Source organism: Lagenorhynchus albirostris, chromosome 10 (genome assembly GCF_949774975.1).
Source record: "Lagenorhynchus albirostris chromosome 10, mLagAlb1.1, whole genome shotgun sequence".
Classification (NCBI taxonomy): domain Eukaryota; kingdom Metazoa; phylum Chordata; class Mammalia; order Artiodactyla; family Delphinidae; genus Lagenorhynchus; species Lagenorhynchus albirostris.
In genome coordinates, this window is record NC_083104.1 from 101,097,212 (window position 1) to 101,118,812 (window position 21,601).

The window sequence follows — 21,601 nt, forward strand, 5'->3', positions numbered from 1 at the left end:
ATTCAAGTTTATCCTGATAATTCTTTTTATAATCCTACCTTCACTTGAAAGCGCTTGGCCTTCAAGGTGAGGTCCATGCCATGCAGACAGAAGGCCACGGTTGCATAAGTACCAGCTGACTGAGGTTAGCCACAGAAGGCAGAAAGAAGGTTGAACTCCAACAACTCCAGGCCCTTGTTCCTGGATGAGTCCTCCCACAAACTACAGCCCAGGAGGGCTCTAGCCTATTGATACAATGCAATCAAAATAATTAAAATTAAAAAATAAAGAATGGAAGGAAAATGCAATGATAATCCAAAATCGCAGAAGGTCACTGAGGACATAAGAGCTTCTGCTTCTCAAGGAGACCATAAAACACACCTATTACGCATCATAAAATGAGCTGAATGCAGGTCACTGCTTTTAGAAGGCCTTTTCAGCTGCAGAAATTACCTATGTTTAATGGGTTAGTATTCAGTGGTAATATTTTTCAATGCCAGAAGTTAATAAAATCACATCCTCTGGATCTGCGGTGTCTAATATAGTAGCAGCTAATCACAGGTGGCTATTTAAATTTAAATTAATTAAATAGATAAAAATCCAGCTCCTCGGTTGCACTAGCCACGTTTCCAGTGCTCAAGAGCCTCACATGGGTGGTGGCTGCCACACTGGACAAAACAGGTAGAAACACTTCAGTCATCCCCGAAGGTCTGCTGGACAGAGCTGCTGTAGGGTACTAAGTGTCTTTTCCTGAAGCCATCACAGCATTTCTGTTCGTTCACTCAACAAATGTTTGCTGAGCTCCTACTATGTAACAGGCACAGGGCTAGTTATCGAGCATGGCAGTGAGTAAAACTAAGAACTTAAGCAGGAGATAAAGAGAAACCTCCAATATACGAATGGAGCCCTGATTTTTAGATAAAGATGAGCAGCCAGGGAAGGGCTGTCTGAGAAAGTAACGTTTAAGTCAACATTAGAAAGATAAGCCATTCAAAGAGACAAAATTTCCAAACAGAGGGACGGAAGCACCCATGTGCTCAGGTGGGGAGGGCTTAGCATGTTCCAGAAACTGATTTTCATGCATTTTGCAGCTGTCCCATTAAACTTGAAACACCAAGCAAAGCATTTAACTGACACCCAAATCTATTCCCATGGGAAGTCAGACAACAGTCCGTATATTATCCTCAGCCGTTCCCCTTCTCCCTCTAAATCACCTGCCTTTCTGTCATTTCATTTCTTGAAGGACTGACTTCTGAGTAGGCAGGCAGAGAAAGCAATTAATTTTGTTACTTCTTAGCAGAGGAAATAGGGGCTTAGGCGAGGTTTCTGAGTGACTGTGGATTGTAACTGGCCGTGCTAACATGGCCACGGAGATGTTCTCATCACAGGTCGAGCAGTTTCCATCTGAGGGTGGTTGTCAGTATTCCTGCCGGGGCAAACCACTCACACCGACTTCGGACAGCAAGACCCAGCCGCTGGGCAGTCAGCTCACTGGGTGGATGGCCTCTCCCTGGAAGTGCAGCTAGGGGCCACGCGGCGGGGCACCACCGCCCCGTCACTGCCCCACACACAGCGCACGAGGGAGACTGAACACACCCACTCGGGCCTTTGAAGCCTCTGCCCCACAACTCACTTGTGCCATTCACACACCTCGTCATTCTCCCGGCTTCTCCTCTTCCCGTCACCTTTGCAACCAGAGTGGCCGTGCCCCTCACAGCCCAGGCTCCTGTCCGGGGGCTGCACAAGGTCTGCAGGACGCACGCCCAGGCCTCTGCACACAGCCCTCCGGCGCACCCAAGGCAGCTGAAGCCAGCATCCCTCCTCCTCCGCTCCAGCGGGAGCCAAGCCACCGAGGAAGCCCCTGCCCACCCTCTTTACTTCAGGGACAGAAAAACAGAACCTCTACTGCTGCAAAGAGATGAAATGCTGGGATTGAAAAAAAAAGGCTGCACTCTCGCACCAAATTAATTAAGAGTCAAATGTGGAAATCATGCTTATCACGTCAGGTTTTGATTTTTCAGTCTTAATGAAGAAAAGGCCCATGCTAATAAACAGAAAACCCCGGTGAGGTGGAACAGTGATGAAAGACAGTGTTAAGGAAGGTACTTTAAGTCCACACATGCCATGGCATCCACTGGTAGAGACATTTCTGCCCAAACATATTTCAGTAACTATGCCATCAACATTTTGGGTAAAATCTTATAAAAACACTTCATTTTCCTACATTTTGCAGAAAGCATAAGCTTCGGATGTTAGAATACCATGTGAATGTAACACAAAAAAGGAAACAAACAAAAACCCACTGAAACCCACAAACCTGGAAGACCTAGTTCACTCAGGACACCACCACCACACCCTCCCTGCACACTCTTTTTTCCCAGAAAACCAAAGCAGCGTGTCTTAGGGTTAGGGTTAGGGTTAGGGTTAGCTGCTCTAACAAAAATACCACAGACCTGGTGGCTTATAAGCAACAAATATTTATTTCGCAGTTCTGGAGGCTGGGAAGTCCAAGATCAAGCCGCCGGCAGATTTGGTGCCAGGTAAGAGCACACTTCCTGGACCTCAAGACTGCGTCCTCACATAGTGAGGGGTGAGGGAGCTCTCTGCGGTCCCTTTTATAAGGACATTAATCCCATCCTGGGGGCTCCACCCTTATGACCTGACCAACTCCCAAAGGCCAACCCAACACATCCCACTGGGGGTTAGGATCTCAACATATTTATCGGAGCTGGTGGGGAATGGGGGAATGGGGTGGGGAGGACCACAGCCATTCAGCTTACAGCACAAGTAATGAGAATATGTTCTTAATCTTGGAAATGTCCCTAGAAGTAAGGAGAGCACAGCCTATTTCAGTTCCGATTTGGACAGAAGAGAGGAGTTAAGTAGGAAAAAGCAATCTGGTCACAGGTCACACACCTGGGGCACAGCCTGGCTGACCTCTGACCTTCCAGGGCTATGTTCATTACTTCACCCATTTCAGGATCATACTGCAATCGTTGAAAAAGGTCAGTAATCGAGGGTTGCTTATTTGAAGTTATAAATTAATTACAGATAAAGTGTAACTTTAGAGAAAATATTTGTACAGAGTAGGCTTCTAGTCCAAATGGAGAGAGATATAAGATACCAACTCACAAGTACCCACTCTGCTCAACTTCCCTCATTTACTATGTGGAGCGATCCACAGTGGGCTGGGCACAAGGACAGTCCTTAAAGTGAAGGGTGGAAACTAACAATGTGATGTTGGGATTTTACTGAAAAAAATATTTAAGTAACGCTGAGCAAGGGAAAAATGCCTTTCTTCCATATTACAAGTAAATTACGATATATAAATATTTAATTTTTAAAAGTCCATAAATATCTTTCAAATCTTAAACACGTTCACTTCTAAACATGGGATGTCTGATAATATGCCATTACAGAAAAACAAATTTTAGCTTTGGTGTTGCTAGCACCCTTTACACCCTAGAGAGGTTATTTGGGAAATCATCTGACTTTAAGAACAAATGTTTAAGGCATCTGGGAGTTAGTGGTCCTTAACTTTAGCAAGTTTTACTGCGTCTTCTTTGCTTGAGCTGGTATCTTTCTGGTAAATAAAAAAATGTTTGTTGTAACTAAAAATAAAAAGTACCTACAGCCACCTATTTGGAACTGGTACCCATTTCTCTTTTCCTCAAAAGTATAATTGCAAAGTACAGTCTCCTGGCTTTCTCCTTCCCCCGCGGTATTCCGAGGGTGATTCAGGAGTATAGTGAGCCTGCATCTGAGAAGCACAGGGCATTTTACTTGAAGGTATAACTATGACACGTATTTGTCCCTGCGTTACTTGATGTATAGACAGGAATAGGTGGGCAGAGAGAGCCTTCGGGTGCTCCCAGCCCACGGGGAGCCTGGACAAAGGGACATCTCCTGTCTCCTACTCCTGATGAGGAAGCCTTTCCCCTCCACCAGCCCATCACTCCCATAACGCTGGGCCTGCCTGCCCTGCTTTAAACCTCCTGAGCACAGCCTGTTTGGTCTTTCATGTGCCTTTGTTTTAGTATTTGTGCACATAGGCCTGTGCTCATCTAAGGGAATAAAATCAGTTTGATCTAGAGAGCAGCTTGAATTCTGGAACACCTTACAAGAAATGAAACTGATTTGCAAATATTCACCATGCACTTAGCAGAGGTGCCGGGGAAAAAAAAGAGTTAGCAAGAAGTCTCTGCCCTCCAAAATTTCAGGAGGCCAGCTTTGCAAGATTCCAAAAAGCCTTATGGGCATGACTGTGCCTTCACCAGTCACTCATCTTGGTGGCAGCACTGGGGCCAGAGGTTCTCAGTCATGGCTGAACATCAGAATGACCTGGGAAGCTACTCAGAGGTTTTTACTTGACAGCTGTGGGAGGAGTCCTGACATCAGCAGTGAGTCTGACATGCAACCCGGATCAAGAGCCACCACTCGGGGCTAACAGCTCGCAAATTCCCACCGCTGCTAAGGCCACAGGTTCTCAAACTGTCAGGGTTGTTCAACTCGGCCTTGAATTTCATGAAATATCTAGCGTCCTACCCATATATATATATTTTTTTGCGTTATGCTCCAAAAGATGACTTGTGTCATCTGAACTTCAACTAGTACATAACCCTGAGGGAAGCTATAAACACCTTTAGATAATTATTTTAAAAATTATTTCAATTTCCTCCACAAAATCACTTTTTAAAAAAAAAGAAATTTATGTGGCTGTGTCAGGTCTTAGTTGCGGCATGTGGGATCTTTTGTTGCGGCACATGGGCTCTGTAGTTGAAGCACACGGATTCTACAGCGCAAGGGCTTAGTTGCCCCGCGGCATGTGGGATCTTAGTTCCCCGACCAGGGATCTAACCCGTGTCCCCTGCATTAGAAGGTGGATTCTTAACCACCAGATCACCAGGGAAGTCCCCAAAATCACTTTTATTACAAGTACTTCTTCATATGAAAATCTCATCCTTAATGAATTACAAAATGTTATTTTTCATTCAAAATCATCATTCAAAATGTTATTTGATAAACATACTAGTTTGCAAAAAATAAGAAGAAATACTGGCTCTTTTCAAAGGACTCTCCTGAAATTATCTTCACATCTTCCACAGAATGTTTTGCTAAGGCCAGTTCTGATAAGATATATATTCAGGCCTTTGTATATGCAAAATTAGATTTTGATTTATAGATTTACTGTTAGGGTTTGAAAGAATAAGGCACATATGTCACAAGAAGATGGGCTGGATGGGGCAGGGAAAAGTCTTGGTGGAGGGTCAGCTGTCTCGTATTTCAAGATCAGGGACAGAATCAATGCTAAAAACTGCTTAAGGAGGGAAACGTTCAAGTACAGGATTTATTTTCCCTTAAGACGAGGTTCTCCCTCCTGTAAAAGCGGCGGACAAGGAGAACTTTGCACACACCTGGCCCACGTTCATCTGAGCTGTTCCTGGAACACCGGGATGTGGGGACGGGAGATGTTCTTCCTGAAGGTACTCACATCGTCCTGCTAAATGAGGGCAGTTCTGGGAAAAACCGGCAATGGGTCACGTGCACAGGGGCAGAAACATGGCTGGACCTTCTGTATTCCAGTCAGCTGTCTGACTTGGGCCGATGGCAGTGGTTCTCCATCCTGATGGCGCCCTGAAACCCCTGACACTTTTTAAAGACATTACTGCTGGGCCCCCAACCCAGAGCTTACGACTGCCTTGATGTGAGTGGAACCAGAACACTGGTATTTGTGAAAGGTTCTCGGGTGTGTGCTGTGAGGCCAGGGTAGAGGACCAGTGGGCTAATGAAACCAGTTCTCCATCTAGCAGCTACTGTGACCTGGGAAAAACTAAAGGGACACAAGTTCAGTTGAAAACAGATCTGACCTCTTAGTCTAGTCTCCCTCCTAGACACAGGTAGGAGGGGAAGGCAGCTTTTGAGAGAGATGAGCTTGAACTTACAGACAGGCAGACAGAAGGCAAAGAACTAATTTGTTTAAAAAAAATTCCTATAAGTGACATCTGATACACTTTATACAAACTCAGTTGTCAATTTTACTGCTGTTTCCCACAAGTAAGGCAATACTTAGTCTCCAAAGAACGGAGCTCCAATATCTGGTTACTTTCTAAAATTCTCAAGGAAAAGACTTTAAGTATATTTGAAAACAGCTTCTACAAAAATGTGAATCTCTCACATACACATGAGTAGACAACCTAAAAACGGCACTAAGTCTTTTCCAAGAGATGTTAATAGAAAAAAATGTAAATTTATCTTAAAAGACTAGAAAGCTAGTATAAAAATCAACATTTGAGATTCTCTGAATATTTGTAATATTTCCTATATAAAGAAGTTAGCTTTGGAAATAAGTGAGAATCTAAATTAAAATTCAAATATGACTAAAATTTACCCATGTTATCCAAGAAAACTTAATAAACTTCAAACTCCTGAAGCTGGCTCTGAAGACCTTCTGTGAAGCAGTGCAGCGTCACAGCCAGTACTACAGCTAGACAGAACACACCCCAGGCCCATGCCCACCCCCTCGGATTCCTACCTGTACAACTGGCTAAATAACCTAACCTCTCAGGTCCCTTTCCTTAATGGGGGTAAGAGCTGTTCTATCATCTGTCCACTGAGATCTTATAACCTAGAAGAAACAGACAGGTTTCGAGAAACATACAGCCCACCAAAACTGAATCAAGAAGAAATAGACAATTTGAATTGACGGATCACTAGAAGTGAAATAGAACCCGTAATTAAAAAAAAAACTCCCTGCAAAGAAAAGGACCAAATGGCTTCACTGGAGAATTCTACCACACATACAAAGAAGAATTTATACCCATCCTTCTCAAACTCTTCCACAAGACTGAAGAGGAGGGAACACTCCCAAAGTCATTCTATGAAGCCATCATCACCCCAAAACCAAAACCAGACAAAGACACTATCAAAAAAAAAAATTACAGGCCAATATCTTTGATGAATATAGATGCAAAACTCCTCAACAAAATACTAGTAAACCAAATCCAACAATACACAAAATGGATCATACACCACAACCAAGTTGGATTCACCCCAAGGTCACAAGGATGGTTCAAGAATATGCAAATCAATGTGTTACACCACGTCAACAGAAGACAAAAACCACACGATCATCTCAATAGATGCAGAAAAAGCATTTGATACAATTCAACATCCATTCAAATACCCCCCAAAGTGCGTATACAGGGAACATATCTCAACATAATAAACTACTAACTCTTGGAAGACAGGATCAGTATTTGATGTGTAGCCCTCACGTAACCGCAGGAACTGGGACTTGAACCACCAGCTGGTCAACTACTTGTTGAATATGCAGACGTACAGAACCAGGATTTCAGCACTGCTAAAATATAGGATTCCAAAAATAGGCTTTGAAATAAAAGTCTACCAACACCTGAAAACCTAATCTGTATTTCAATAGCTCAGATGATAAGTTCTACTTCACTTGCATGAACTAGCCAATGCATCAAAGAAAAAAAAATGACTTATCCCCAGAACAGAGAAAACATCATTAAAATAAGCCAGGTAGGGACTTCCCTGGTGGTCCAGTGAGTAAAGCTCTGCGATCCCAATGCAGGGGGCCTGGGTTCGATCCCTGGTCGGGGAACTAGATCCCGCATCCATGCTGCAACTAAGAGTTTGCATGCCACAACTAAGGATCCCACATGTCACAACTAAGACCCGGCACAGAAAATAAATATTTTAAAAATAAATAAATAAAATTTTAAAAAATAATAAAAATAAAGCAGGTACAGGGCTAATCACGTCTGCTCATCGATGGTCCCTCTCCCCACCACACAACGTTCCCTGAATGGATCCTGCGCCCTCGTGCCTCCCTGCTTTGAATGTACACTACAACCTGTAACTCAACACATTCTCCATGTTCGCCCTCTGGCTCTTACTACTCATTGTGGAAATACCTTCTCTGATGGAATGCTTTCCCTTAAGATGAAAGTCCTAGTTGAATGTCCCTCCTCTGTACTCCCCTAACATTTCGTAATATTACCCCTATCATAGCACCTGTCAAAAATAAATTGTTACTTTGCTTATCTAGTTCACACTGTAACGCCACCATGTTGTATAATGTATGGCTCTTAGGAAGCGTTCACTGAGTGCTGAAGGAAGGAATGAGGAAAGGGCCTTCAGTTCCCTGTTCATCTCTGAAAATGAGGGAGCTGATGTACAAAGTCTCTTCCAGCTTCCTATTCTATTAGTGTGAAGGACTGATAAAACCAAATGACGATTATGTGTAATAAAGACTTAGATCCACATTTGGAGTCGAATAACTTCTAAATCGTAACATCACAAGTCGCTCACCTATGCAAGATTTCCTTTGCACATCGTTTTAATATTTAAGCTGCAAGACAATAAATTGCTGTTATACTGCTTGTTATGGTTGGAGAAATTTCTCTTCAAAAAATCATTCAGTGCTCAACAGCAATCCTAATTTTAATATAAGGTAATGCATGATTTTACATAATGAAGTATAGGAATTTCATAACTATGGATAGGTGGATATTAAAGAAATTTTTGCATTTTGAGGCCTAAATGGTAGTAAGTGGGTTACGCCTAGTTTATAGTCGTTATATAAGAAAATACTCTGTCCAGAACAGAATGCATATTAAAGGACATATGAGTAAGGTCTATCCTCAGCTTCTGGCCCAATCCCACTTTCAACTTCAAATAGAGCTTTTCTTGAAAATAGTCATTGCTGCAATGAAGAAATAAAAAAATGGAGATTTAGCTTTGGAATGTGATTTTTTATTAGGCTTTTAAGGCAATGATATCCAACATACTGGCAAATTATTTCAAGTAAAATAATAAAAGTATTTTTTTGTGAGGACTTAGCTTAGAATCAACTGGGAAGCTACCATTTCTCTAACCTCAGCTATTCCTTGTACTAACAGATGCCTACACTACCCAAACAAACTAAACTTTCGATATTTATTTGGAAAGTTTTATTTGATCACAACAAAGTTAAAATCATTTAGATATGTTAATTGTATACATTAATGATTAAATTGCTTGATAATTAGACAAACAACTGTATATCATAATTATTCCAACTTCATTTTCTAGATGAAAGCAAAATATAATAAAATAATGCAATCCCAACTGTTTTTAAACAAGCCAAAATAATTCTCATGTTTTTTCTTCTAACTTCGATAGCTTTCTCTGTTTGTAACTTGCGTTAACGCTGTTGTTTTCCTAGGTGCCACACACCTAATTTATACCATCTGCATTCAACTGTGTTTCATATTAAGAGAAAACAGTTCTGCATCTTTTTCTATAATAATGTACAAGACCCTTGGTCTTGAGTCCTTTGAGTAATACCAAAGGATAAACTCAAAATATTAAAAACCCTGTCAATAAACCTGAAGCAAGATTTGCCCAATGACCTGATCACCCTGCAGGAGTAACAGAAGTTTGGCTACTCTGTAAAAAGCCTTATTTGAGACTTATAGATGTATGAGACGTTAACAAAAATCGAACAGGAAACGTAAAAGGATTTTAATAGAAGTATTTTGTCTTTCATGCCTTTAAAAAAAATACCACTGCATCACAACAGATAACATAACAGATATAACAAGCACATGCGGATGCAAGGACCCCAGGTTACAAGTACGCTAAAGTGCAGTAAGGTCAGAGAAGTGTCTCCTGCCCTTAAAGTTCCTGAAAATACGAGGTTGCTTTGGCATAGAACAAGTTTCACTTCAAAACGAGACAAACTTAAAGAAAGGAAACACAACCAAAACTCAGTGGTTGGAAAAGAGATGGATGTGAACGCCCACTTGTTTCTTACGTATAAAGTTACCCCTCGCAGTGTTTTGGAGGAGAAAACACTGGCTCTTCCCAACGTTGGTTACATACACAAAGATTCCAAAGACAAGACCAGTGCTTTGCAAACAAAGTAACTAGAACCAGCTCAGGCTTCCCCGCGCCGGGTCCTACGTTCCACGGTCAGAACCACCAACTGTATCCCCCCGGGTAACAAGGTGATTCAGAAAAGCTGGCGTCTTCAGAGAAGGGAGAAAACTTAGCCGGGAAGAGAGAAGAAAACTTGCTCAGCTTCTTGCTGGGGTCTGAAACGATCCCAACAGAGTCCTTAAACCCCTCAGGTTTCCCCAATCAAGCACCCTCGCCTCCAACCTGGGCCACCCCAGATCTGACTATCAGACGACAGAAGTCTGCGGACGCACGGAGAGCTGACCACCCCACGAGAGGGACCTACGCGCGGCCGCGCCCACTCACCCGCCGCTCCCCGGGAGACGGGAGACCAGCCCGGGGTCCAAGTCCTGGGCGTGGCAGGCTCGCCCCTCTCCGGGCCCGGCTCCAGCTCACCTCGGCGCGGCCCGCCTGGGCGCCGCCATCTTGACCAGAAAGGGGGCCTCGCGCCGGAGGCCCCTGAGCGGGCGCCCTGAGCGGAGCCGGAGCGCCGGGGAGCCCCAGGTCGGCGCCCTGCGTCCCCCGAGCGCTCGCGCCCCGTCCACGCGCGACAAGCGTCCCGCACGCAGCCCCCGACCCACGCGTCTGCGGAACCGGCGCCCCGCGCAGCCCGCACCGAGGCTCAGGCGGCGCCGAGGGCAGCCCGGGCGGAAGAGCGGGCGCGGGGCGCGCGCTCGGTAACCTGGCAACGCGGAGCAACCCGGCGTCCCCAGCGAACCCCAGCCCTCCACCGCGAGGAAGCACCGACACCCCGCACCCGCCGCCCAGCCCTTGCCGCCCCTCGGCCGCTCCGCCCGCCGCTGCCCGCAGTACGCCGCGGCGGGGGCGGCCGCCGAGAGCACCTCCCGCCGGCGCCGCCCCCTTAGCTGCCCGAAGCCCGCCTGCGCCGCCACGCGCGGCCGGAGCTCACCTGGGCCGGGTCGCAGGCCGCTCCCTGCGCCGAGCCCCGCGCGCGTGTCCCGCTCGCGCTTCCCGCGGCGGCGGAAGTTTCGGGAGTCGCGTTTAACTCGGGACCTCGGCGGAGAGGACCCCCCCCCCTGGGTTTTTTTCGTTCCAAGATGGCAGCCTCCAGCCGCGCACAGGTGCTGGATTTGTACCGGGCGATGCTGAGGGAGAGCAAGCACTTCTCCGCCTACAACTACAGGTGAGCGGCCCGGGAGGTGCGGGCGCGGGTGCGGCCGGGGTACAGGAGCCCCTGCCCCGCGCGGCCGCCTGGGCGCCCAGAGGGGAGGCTCCCTGCCGGCCGGCGTGGCCCGCGGACCCTCGGGGGGCAGCCAGGGGATGGCCCTTCGCGGGCGGGAGAAGATGTTCGCGTCTGGTGATGTGTCCCCAAGTCGGACGCTCTGCGCCGAGAGCTCCAGGAGGTTCTGCTCCGGGAACGCGGTTAGTGGTGTCTCTGCCTTTAAGCTGGATGCCAAGGTTCAGGTTCTCAAGCCAGGACCAGTTTGTTGCATTTATAAGAACTTTCCGTAGAATCGGAAGACTTGACCGTGCAAGTGACCCGTCAGTAGCACTTGTCCACAGCTGAAGGCTCTCTCTAGCCATTCCTTTCATTTCAGAGGTGTCTTAATTAGCCTTTTTGGTTACCAGGATCCGTTCTACTTGTGGCATCGGTGGTGAGGCGGGGTTTGTGAGGAGGAGACGCAGGTTAAGGTCAAGGAAAAAAAGGGCTCGCCAGCTTCCAGGAGCTGAAACATTTATCCTGGCCTCACCAGATGGGGATCCAGCTTTTAGGATCTTAGCAGCAGGAGAATGAGAATCTAAACTCTTATGTCCTTAATGTACCGCCCAGTTTTTCCACGCCTGCCCCATTCTCATGTGTGATCTTGAGTCCCTTATCCTTACTCTTAATATGTCTTTTGTCTACTTCAGAGCATCTGCGTTCTTTTCTGCTTCCTTATAACTCATCATGAATGTATGTACCTTATGGATTTTCTCTGTGCATCCTTGTGGATCGGGTGTCTTCTCCTAACTACCTGATTCTCTGAGTTTGAGCCATATTCCCAAAGCAAGAATATGGTAAGGCCAGCTCATCGCTTCACACCAGGTCTCACCTTCCATGATTGACAAGCCTGTGGACTGGGTTTCCTAGGAGCAGAGTCTGCGACCTGTGGCACAGACCTGGTTGGGTAGCTGCCCTCACACTGGGTGAATGAGCGGGCAGGCCCTATGATGGGTAGACCCAGTGCAGTGTTGGTTATCAGACACTAAGCCTCTCCAGCAGTGACTTTCTAATTTTTAGATACCTGCATAGAAAAGGTACTCATCCTGTAAATTTGAGAACGTCTGGGTCACACCAATGAAGTCATATCCAACTGGTCAGTAGTTAAAAAAAAAAAAAACATTTCTGGGAGTGCATTGTTTCACTTAATGACTTTGGCTTTGGAAGCTGAAGTTTGTAAACAGCAGGTATACTGGTGGAATTTTAAACCAATAAATTAACCAAGTACTTACTACCAACAATTTAACCAAGTCTGTTGAAAGAGCCCACAAAATACGCTTGTGAGTAAGTGGAAACCAATCATTTTCACCACAGTCTGGAAGACAAATTTTGTCGTTTAAATTTACTGAAAATAAACAAGAACTGCAGATAAGTCACTCAGGGCTGTACCCTGTGGGCAGGAAGTAGAAATTACATGGTAACATATTTAGAAAATAATGGTTCAGATTATGCGTTGAGTAATCGTTTTGAGTTAAATTTATTATCCACAAATAAATGTATTATCCAAAGGAATCTGGTAATCACTTTACACTGTTTGCTGAAATCATGGCCCTAAAACGTGAGATTTCCCACTATTATCTCCTCAGATAATAAACTGTTACAAAATATGTCCTTCTTTTGTATTAAGCTGTGTTTTGTGGATTCCAAGGATACCCCCTCCCTCTTCTCTTTGTCTGGTATGCCCGCTAATCACCTCTATCTTGAGTTCCTCTGCTTCCTTTGAGATTCATCTCAGTGTAACCTTTGGAAGGTTTTCCTCATTCTCTTTCTTCTCCATTCCCCACTCCCATTCAGACAGGTCCTATTACTACGTATTCTTTTACTTCGGTGCTCCCAAACACTCCCAAAACTACTTTGCCCAGCGCCATAGCAGCCCCTGGAGATGGAAAGATGAGAGCACTGGGCTCAGCAAGGCACCTGCCACCAGTGGCTTTTTTACAAGCCTCTGTGGGACACAGTTGTAGAGTCATTGTCACAAACTGTGGCAAGTGCCGTGACAGGCATGCACAGGGTGTTGAATCAAGACGCTTCCCAGAAGATAGCGCTGGATCGAAGGCATGAAGCAGTGTGATCTTCTGGTGTGCTCGGTGATGTCATAGAATAGATTTCTGCTGGAGAGTTAAGTGTGATTTGGGGGTGACAGAAGGCAAGACTGGGCCGTGATAAGGAACCTGGACATTATTCTTAGCTAACAGGCAGCCGGTAAAGAGCTTTAAGCCATAAAGTGACATGGCCAGACTTGCCCTTTAGCCAGACCACTCAGGCAGCAAGGTGGAAGATGTTTGTGAGGGCCAGATACAAGGACCCCAAATGCGAGTTGATTAGGACAGTGCTGAGGAGAGATTAGGGCCCTAGTGGGGGCAGGAATAGTGGAAGAGAGAGGAAAAGACACATTCGATCAATAATTAGAAGGTAAAATTGTTAGATTTCAATGAATGATTGGATTCAGGAGTAAAGAAGAAAATCCAAGCAGAGTCTAAAAAGATGTCTAGGTTACTAGGTAAACTGAGGCACAGAGGTTAAATGTGAAAGTTGCACTATTAACTGACTTAGGAAATACAGAAATACCTGGTCTTGTGGAGAGAAGAGTTTTCAGTTCATTTTTGGAGCATCTTGGGAGAATGTCAGCTGGGGTCCCCAGCAGAGGCAGTTACTCACATGAGACTAAAGCTGAGAGGAGCAGTCAAGCCTGGAGTTGTCATCACCACGCACTTGCTGTGTGACCCTGGGCAAGTCACTTCATCTCTCTGCTCTTCAGTTTCTTAATCTATAAAATGGAGATGATTTATCTGTCTCATAGGGGATGAGGTTTAAGTGAGTGAATACGTATGAAATGCTTAGAGTTGTGCCTGGCGCAGTAGGCACTAAATAAGTAGAATCCTTATCATACGTGGAATTAAAATCTTAATATTTGGTAAAATTTCCAGGAAGAGTATTTAGGGTAGTGGTTCTCAGCCAGGGCCAGTTTTATTTGACAGTGTCTGGAGACATTTTTGGTTGTCACAATTTTGGTGGAAGGATGCCCCTGGCCTCTAGTAGTTAGAGGCCAGGGATTCCACCAAGCTCAGGACAGTCCCCCATAGAAAGAGTTTTCTGGCCCCAAGTGTCAGTCATGCCAAGATTGAGAAATCCTAGTTTATGGTGAGAAAATTAGTGCGCTTAAGATGCTGTTGTAGAGAACATCAAAATTTGAGGTGTTGGTTGAAGAAGAGCCCCTGAAGGAGGCCAGGAAGACGCAGTCTAAGTGCGTGGTTCTCACTGTACTGGTCTCAGGATCCTTTCGAATTCTTAAATGTGACTGAGGGCCCCAGAAGCCTTGTTTATGTGAGGCATAGTTATCAAGATTTTTCATATTAGAAGTTAAAACTAAAACATTTTAAAGCACCTTTTTTTTTTTTTTTTGCGGTACGCGGGCCTCTCACTGTTGTGGCCTCTCCCGTTGCAGAGCACAGGCTCCGGACGCGCAGGCTCAGCGACCATGGCTCACAGCCCCAGCCGCTCCTCAGCATGTGGGATCTTCCAGGACCGGGGCACGAACCCGTGTCCCCTGCATCGGCAGGCGGATCTCAACCGCTGCGCCACCAGGGAAGCCCTAAAGCACCTATTTTTAAGTAAACTAATAAACCCATTGCATACTCACCTAAATAACACCTTTATGAAGAATAACCATTTTTCTTCCCACCCCCTCAAAAAAAAACCACTGCTGACAGTGACATTGTTTGACATTTTTGCAAATCTCTTTAGTGTTTGGCTTAACGGAAGACATGTGGATTCTTGTATTTGTTTCCGCCTAAACCTGTTGCTATATCACAGGTCATCTAGCCTCTGGGAAATTCCTCTGTCCACTTACAAGAGAATGGGACTGAAAAAGGCAAATATCTCTTTGGGATGATAAAAATACGTTTTCCCGATGGATCCCCTGAAAGGTCTCCAAGACCCCAGTGGTCCCCGGGCCACACTTGAATGACCCCTGTGGAGTCTGAGAAGCGGGGAGAGGGCAAGCAGAGAGAGCAGTGTCAGGGAAGCCAGAATAGCTGCATGTTTGGCAAGGTGCTGCGGGCAGGCCACTTGCTTTAGCAAAGTCCAGTAAAGGAAGAGGGAAGTGTCCCCAGCGAAGGGACCTCTGGGGACCTCTTCCAGAACAGCATCAGTGAAGTGGTTAAGACAGAGCCAGAGTGTGGGCGCTAAGAAGTGAACCAGAAGGAAGTAGACAGCAGTGAGTGTAGACCGCCTCCCCGCCCGGAGGCCTGGTTAACATGCGGGAGTGGGGCTGGCTGCTAGAGCACGGCCACAGGAGAGGTGAAAGCCGCGCCTCTGCGGGCCCAGGTGGCGGGCTGGCTCACAGCAGAAGGCGGAACACTCCCTTCTCCACCGCAGAAGGAGGTGAATTTTTTTTCTTTATTTATTTTGGCTGCGCCAGGTCTTAGTTGCAGCACACAGGATCTTCATTGCGGCATGCGGGAGCTTTTAGTTGCAGCAGGCGTCTTCTTAGTTGCAACTCTGCAGGAGGTGAATTTAAGTTGGAATGTAAGAGGACAGGAAGTTGAGGTGATGGATGCCGTGCTGACAGCTTGTTTCTGGATAAAGTGGAAGATAATCGGATGTGGTGTGTTCTCATATTTATCACACGTATCACACCATTAGCATTGTTGGTTTACTTGTCTTTCAGCCATGTGTCCCTTGAAGGCAGAAATTCCATCTTATCTCTGCATTCCTGGTGCTTAGCACAATACCTACCTACTCTATGCTTACAAATACTTGTTGTTGAAAAGCAGGAGGAAATTGTATTCAGAGGTAATTTTTATCAGCCGTTTCCCCCTACTGATTAAAAATGTATTTTATTGTAAAATGTGAGAAAAGGCAAAAGCAAAGCCCAATTGCCACCCAACTGAGTGTCAGAACTCCTTCATCCCTCATTAAGTGGTTGAGTCTTTATTATACTTATTGCACATTAAGCGTCGTGTTGAGAGCTGCAAATCAAAATGAGCCTCCCGTTAAGGGTAGAGAGTGGTGAGTAGCATTAGAAGTGTGTGCCGCCTTGAAAGTAGATCTCATTAGGAATGCTGTTGGCTACAAGTAACAGGAAACCTTCGCATGGTGCTTAAATAAGTAGGGGGTTACTCTTCTCACGTGGAAAAGGTCTAGAGTATGAGGCTGCTCCAGCTGATACAGCAGCTGGATGATGTCAAGGTGTCTTGAGTCTCAGGTTTCCTCTCATGCTTATGCCTGATGGTTGCAAATGGCTATTAAAGCTCCAAATATCATATCCTTATTGAAGGCAAGACAGACAGACAAGAGCAACCCCAACCGGGCATGAGTAGGCTTTCTTTTCATGAGGAAAGGTAGACTTTCCTGGAAGCTTTCCAGCAGACTTCTGGTTCTATCTTATTGACCAGAACTCAGTTACATTTCTACCACTAGCTGAGCAAGGGGCTGGGGAACTAGGTGCTCATCTAGCATCTGCAGTGGGAGGTGACAGAGAAGCACCGGGAGTGACTGCTGCATCTGCCAACAGCTGGCTTCTATGCAGGAAGGGCACGTGGTTGCAGGGGCAGAACTCTCCAGGTGCGCATGACAAGGCACTGGGGAGGTGAAATGCACGGGGCACATGGGAACCATGGGCAGGCAGTCGTGGAGCCTTAGCTGGCGCTCCATCCCAGGTGAGCTCGTGCTGGTGAAATAACCGGCTAGTAGTAAAAAAGATCTGACAGAAAGGTGGGGCATAGAAAAGGTGAGCAGTGGGCTAAGTTCGCACAGCTGGTCATCAACAGAACGGGAACTAGAAAGTTCCAGGGCGCTGCTTTTCTACAACTCTACCTTCTTTAGTAGAAATCTCCTACAAGGCATGCATCCTCTGTCTCGGCCGCAGAAATTCTAGAAACATCAACCCAAAGCTATTTATTTTCACAGTTTCTTCTTACAGCTGCAGCAGCTAAATAGGCTCCCTGGCTTCATGGCTGGTAAAATGACTAACTGTTGCTGAGTGTCAGCTCTCAATTACCGCGTGCTGCACAGCTGAATGCAACATCATGGAAGTCTTCGATTGCAGTCTCGTGAATGGACTAAATAATGACTCCTATTTAGGAGTCTGTTCCCTTTTTGAACTGGAAGCTGAGGACCTGGAACCCTGAACTTGTAAAGAAGTCAGGACCCAGGCATGTGTCTCTGTTCACTGTTGCAGGTCTCTTCACACCAGCTACCTCTGCTGCTGATAGATCGAGAACGCTAGGGTGAATAGTCCCAGCCCAGCGGGAATGGTATTAACAGCAAGCACCTTTCCCTTTCTAAAATGGGACAGCTACACTGGAGACCTTAGTGCCAAATATTCCTTTACCCCAGAACAAATGGGCAAATCAGTTTACGCCTAGTATTTCCTGAGAACCCATAGCATATGTATTACAGCACTAGGGCCTAGGGTAGATACAAACACAGGGTGGCCCTGCTGTTACAGGATTGTCGTGTGATGGGCATAGGACGTGGACACACAAGAACAGCTCAAGAAACTGCCTTGTACACAGAGGAAACATGCAAATTGAAATAACGTCCAGACACTGCAGATTTGCACATGTAGTGGCAGAGGCGCTGGTCATGATGTTTTGTCCATCGCGTATTACAGTATCGCACAGGTACTATACAAATGACATTGTAGTGATTGTTTCGACCTTCTAGGCCTAACTTCCACTTCAGTTTTAACTTTATACGTCTCTTCTCCTTTAGAAACTTAAAATCCTAAAATATGTTCTTCATTTAATAAATGTAACCCCTACCTCCCCACCGGGAAAATCTTTGCTTTATTCTCAGACTAACCCTGCCTTTAAGCAGAAGTTGCTGATGTGTGAGAAATTCCATCCTCTTGTTCTTTGTCACCTTTTATGCCTTGACTCAATTTAGGGCCTCACAGACCTGTCACCTGGGACAGCTGTCACGCTGGGGAGCATAGGATGTTGCATTTTGCTTCTTGGCATTCGCAAACACAAGATTATTAGGACTTTTCCCCCCACGATAAAAAGTTTTCCCTCTTTTTAAGTCATGAAATGCCTGTTTATATTGTGAGGATTCGGAGAAACCACAGAATTCTGTAATAAGCAGCCGAGTAAGAGCTTTGCCCACCGTAAAATGTGGGACAAGTCGCACCTCTCTGTGAAAACAGCTCTAACTTACGGCTGTGCAAGAGCTCTGAGGAATTGGGGAGGAATACAAGAGAAGAAGACTACTGTTACATTGTCCAAGTTCTCTGCAAATCAAGTCTTGAATATGTCCTGAATTTATACCAGTGGGTTTCTCTAGGGCCGCCTGCTGTTACCTGACCCCTTGCTTCCACAGGAACGAGAGGCAGTTTACTTGTGCCTAAGAAAAGCAGTTTCTTAGACTTTTGAAAGATGGATTATTCAGTATCTTTAATTATGTTTGGAATTCCCCTCCCCCCCATTTTTTTTTCTCATGGTTGCTAAGTTCTGCCATGTTGAGTGATGATGGTTTTGAAAAGTAAGAAAAAATTATACAGTTAACTTAAAGAAGAATACATTTGAGATATCCAGCAGCCTAAATTTGGAGGGAAGTGTTAAAAAATTATTAGATCGATGTCATTGCTGATTTATTGAGCTTAGTTTATAAGAGTTTCCAAATTGCACTTATTCTATTTATACTTCACCCTGGCCCCTAAAGCATTTTAAAACTTATAAAAATACATACAGTAAAATGCAATAACATGAAATAATTGTTATAATTTTAAAATAATAAATGAGAATCAGGGCAAAGGGGAAATAAAGGTAGAGAATATAACAGTGAGGTGTAAAGTTGGACCACAAAATGCAATTATAAGTCGATAGAACTTCCTTAAAGTCTCTGTATTCTGTATTGTAGTAGGGTAATACTTTTTTTTAATGCAAAGTGTACTTACAAAACATTCTCTTAGGAAATTGCTATAATGTAATGAGCGTTATAGGAAATTGACTGCGTCTTAAGGCCTCACGTCAATTGCTGTGTGCAGTCTTTGTTGTGGATGAAAGGTACTTAAGGTCCTGTTACTTCTCCTTTGTGACCCCTTTCCTGACAGACTGAATCCCACTTCATTTTGTATAAGCCTTAGCATTTATTTTCTCAATTAACTGGTACCTAACCAATTTAGGAAAATTCTAACCTTTAGAAACCAAATTAAGTGATAAAATTAGATAAATTACATGAACCAAGCTGTGAATATCTAGGTTTAGCAAGAGTCAGCTAAATTAAGGTGGGTCCTCCTGGCTTTTGTCTGGATTAGTAATAGAAACACCGGGAATAGGGCTCCTCAGCTGATCTCTACCACCCCTGTTTTAAGAAGCAGATTTAAAATTGCCAAAGTTGAGACATAATAATACATCACCGTGACATTTTGATCATCTGTTTGGCTTCATAGCAACTCATTATTGGGGTTCTATTTGAAAGAATAATTGTTTTTTTAACTCAGGGATTAAAGGCAAACAGCTCACAGAGATGATCCTTCAGGATAAATCGAGGATAGATGAAAGTCATATGGCTTGATGCTACTGCTTCCTGCTTGTTTCCTTTTCCCTGGTATTTCTTCCCCTAATATGGTGATTCCTGAGCTAATTTGCTTGAAGTATTGTTTTCAGTCTCATCAATATGAATGAGAATCATGAGCAAGGCTATCTTGATTTAGAAAGATTCCTGGCCTTCGAACCAAGAAACCTTGGTTCAAGTTTGAGGTCAGCTGGCTCCCAGCTCTGTGACCTTGATGCATTTAGTCCGGGTACATCCTCCAGAATGCCAGAGTTGCGAAACTTCCTGGCAGAATGTCTGGTATATGCAGTAGATACTCCGAGATCCCTTCTGCAGACAGGAGTAAGCTAGTTAATATGCAGTTACCTCTTAAACTAGTAGATCAACTGCCGAATCTGTTAAATTCGTAGTAGCTAGCAGTCATTTAATGAACTCAGTCAAACTTGTTGAGCCACGTTCTGCACAAGGTGTTTATTAGCAATCCAGAGAACCCTGTCACGGTAGTGTGTGGTCTCTGGTGATGCGTGGTCTCCGTGTGATGAGGTTGGTTTGAGTCTTCATTCAGCAGACATTGATTGAGTACCTGCCATGGGCCAGACCCTTGGGCTCCTTGCCGGAAATTCAGAGACAAACACAACAGAACGTGATCTTTTCCCAGGCGGGGCTTGTGGTTCAGTGCCTAGAGTAAGACACTGAGGATTGTACAAAGGCGCGGTGGCAGAGAGCTGGCAGAGCAAATAGGAGGGGCGACGGAGCCCGCCCCGGGGGCCCAAGGTTAAAAAAGTGATGGTGGCTTGCCCGGCTCGCTCGTAAAGACCCTGCAGGGACTCGCTGGCGAAGGGGGGCAGAAGCCGAGAGGACGGGTGCAGAGGGCGGTGTAGTCGGCGCTGAGTGCGAGGGGCTCCCAGCAGTGCGGCCTCCCTGCTGGGGCCTCAGAGACACTGTGCCGAGTGCCAGGCCTGGTCCTTGACGGCGGAGAGCCGCGCAGGGACTCAAGCAGGACTGCAGAGAGCACTTCTAGCGAGACCACCCCAAGCGGACGGAGACCGAAGACACAGAGGCCAGGAGGAGGTGACTGCAAAGGAGGGGAGGGTGGCTTGAGATACGCTGAGGAAGAGAAGGCGCCAGTCCCAGTGACTGCGTGGATGCCTTGGGTTAGAGAGAACGACCTGACCTGAGGTCAGGAGAATGTAACTGGGAGCAGAAGTCGTTCCAAATGAAACATCGCGTGTCAGGGACAGCGCCTCCTGGGCGTGAGGAAGACGTCTGAGCACCAGGACGGCATCTGGACAATTCAGGTTCAATTCTAAACCGTCTCTTTGGCCCTAGGTTTTGACTTAATTTGCGACACTCTGTATGTGCTTATCTCACTTTCCTTTCTTCAACTATGTAGCTTTCATATATTAATGTTATTGTCAGTTTATCAGTCATCTGTGTCCCATTAGTTGACTGTATCTGTTCCCAGGGTAATTATTTGTTTTATTTACTAGTTGGCTACTACCTTCATTGGATGTCATTAATGCATCTGTTAGCCTTATATTTATTCTTTTGTTCCTGGGGTAATTTTTTGAGTAGGTTTAGTACCCCACCTTTGGCCTAGTTTATTCAAAATTACTTATATGATCAATTCATTATAATTATAAATATTACTCTGTAGCATAACTATTCATTTAATGTCTCCATACATTTCTTTTTGCCTGCCCATGTTTTGAGAATAAATGCAAAGATTTTCCCTATATAATTATCCCTCTCCTACGTCTGATCTCTAGGAGTAGTGTTGTTTTCACCAGAAATCACTTCCATAGGCAGAAGCATCTCTTAAAACCCTTTTTGCCCTTTACTGAGCAAAAAGCTAAATTAATCGAGGAAATAGTTCCTTGCAGCCAGACTGGAGCCAGAAAAAGCCACTGACCCTGTATCCTGGTCTAATTGTCTCTC

At 45.3% G+C, this 21,601-nt stretch overlaps 2 protein-coding genes across 4 annotated transcripts in view; one reads left to right on the top strand and one right to left on the bottom strand.

The window, feature by feature from the left end:
• The window catches only part of FARS2 (phenylalanyl-tRNA synthetase 2, mitochondrial), a 383,333-nt gene extending 373,035 nt beyond the window's left edge, over nt 1-10,298 (bottom strand). For both annotated transcript variants that reach the window (XM_060163756.1, XM_060163758.1), the window contains exon 1: nt 10,249-10,298. The gene's annotated coding sequence lies outside the window, so the exon portion shown is untranslated. The remainder of the gene's footprint in view (nt 1-10,248) is intronic.
• A 184-nt stretch (nt 10,299-10,482) lies between these two features.
• LYRM4 (LYR motif containing 4) overlaps nt 10,483-21,601 on the top strand; it is a 119,862-nt gene continuing 108,743 nt past the window's right edge. The window contains exon 1 of one of the 2 annotated variants that reach the window (XM_060164290.1): nt 10,483-11,086. In XM_060164290.1, coding sequence (XP_060020273.1) covers nt 11,001-11,086 — 86 coding nt within the window. In that variant the 5' untranslated portion in view covers nt 10,483-11,000. The remainder of the gene's footprint in view (nt 11,087-21,601) is intronic. The other variant, XM_060164289.1, reaches the window with a different exon arrangement.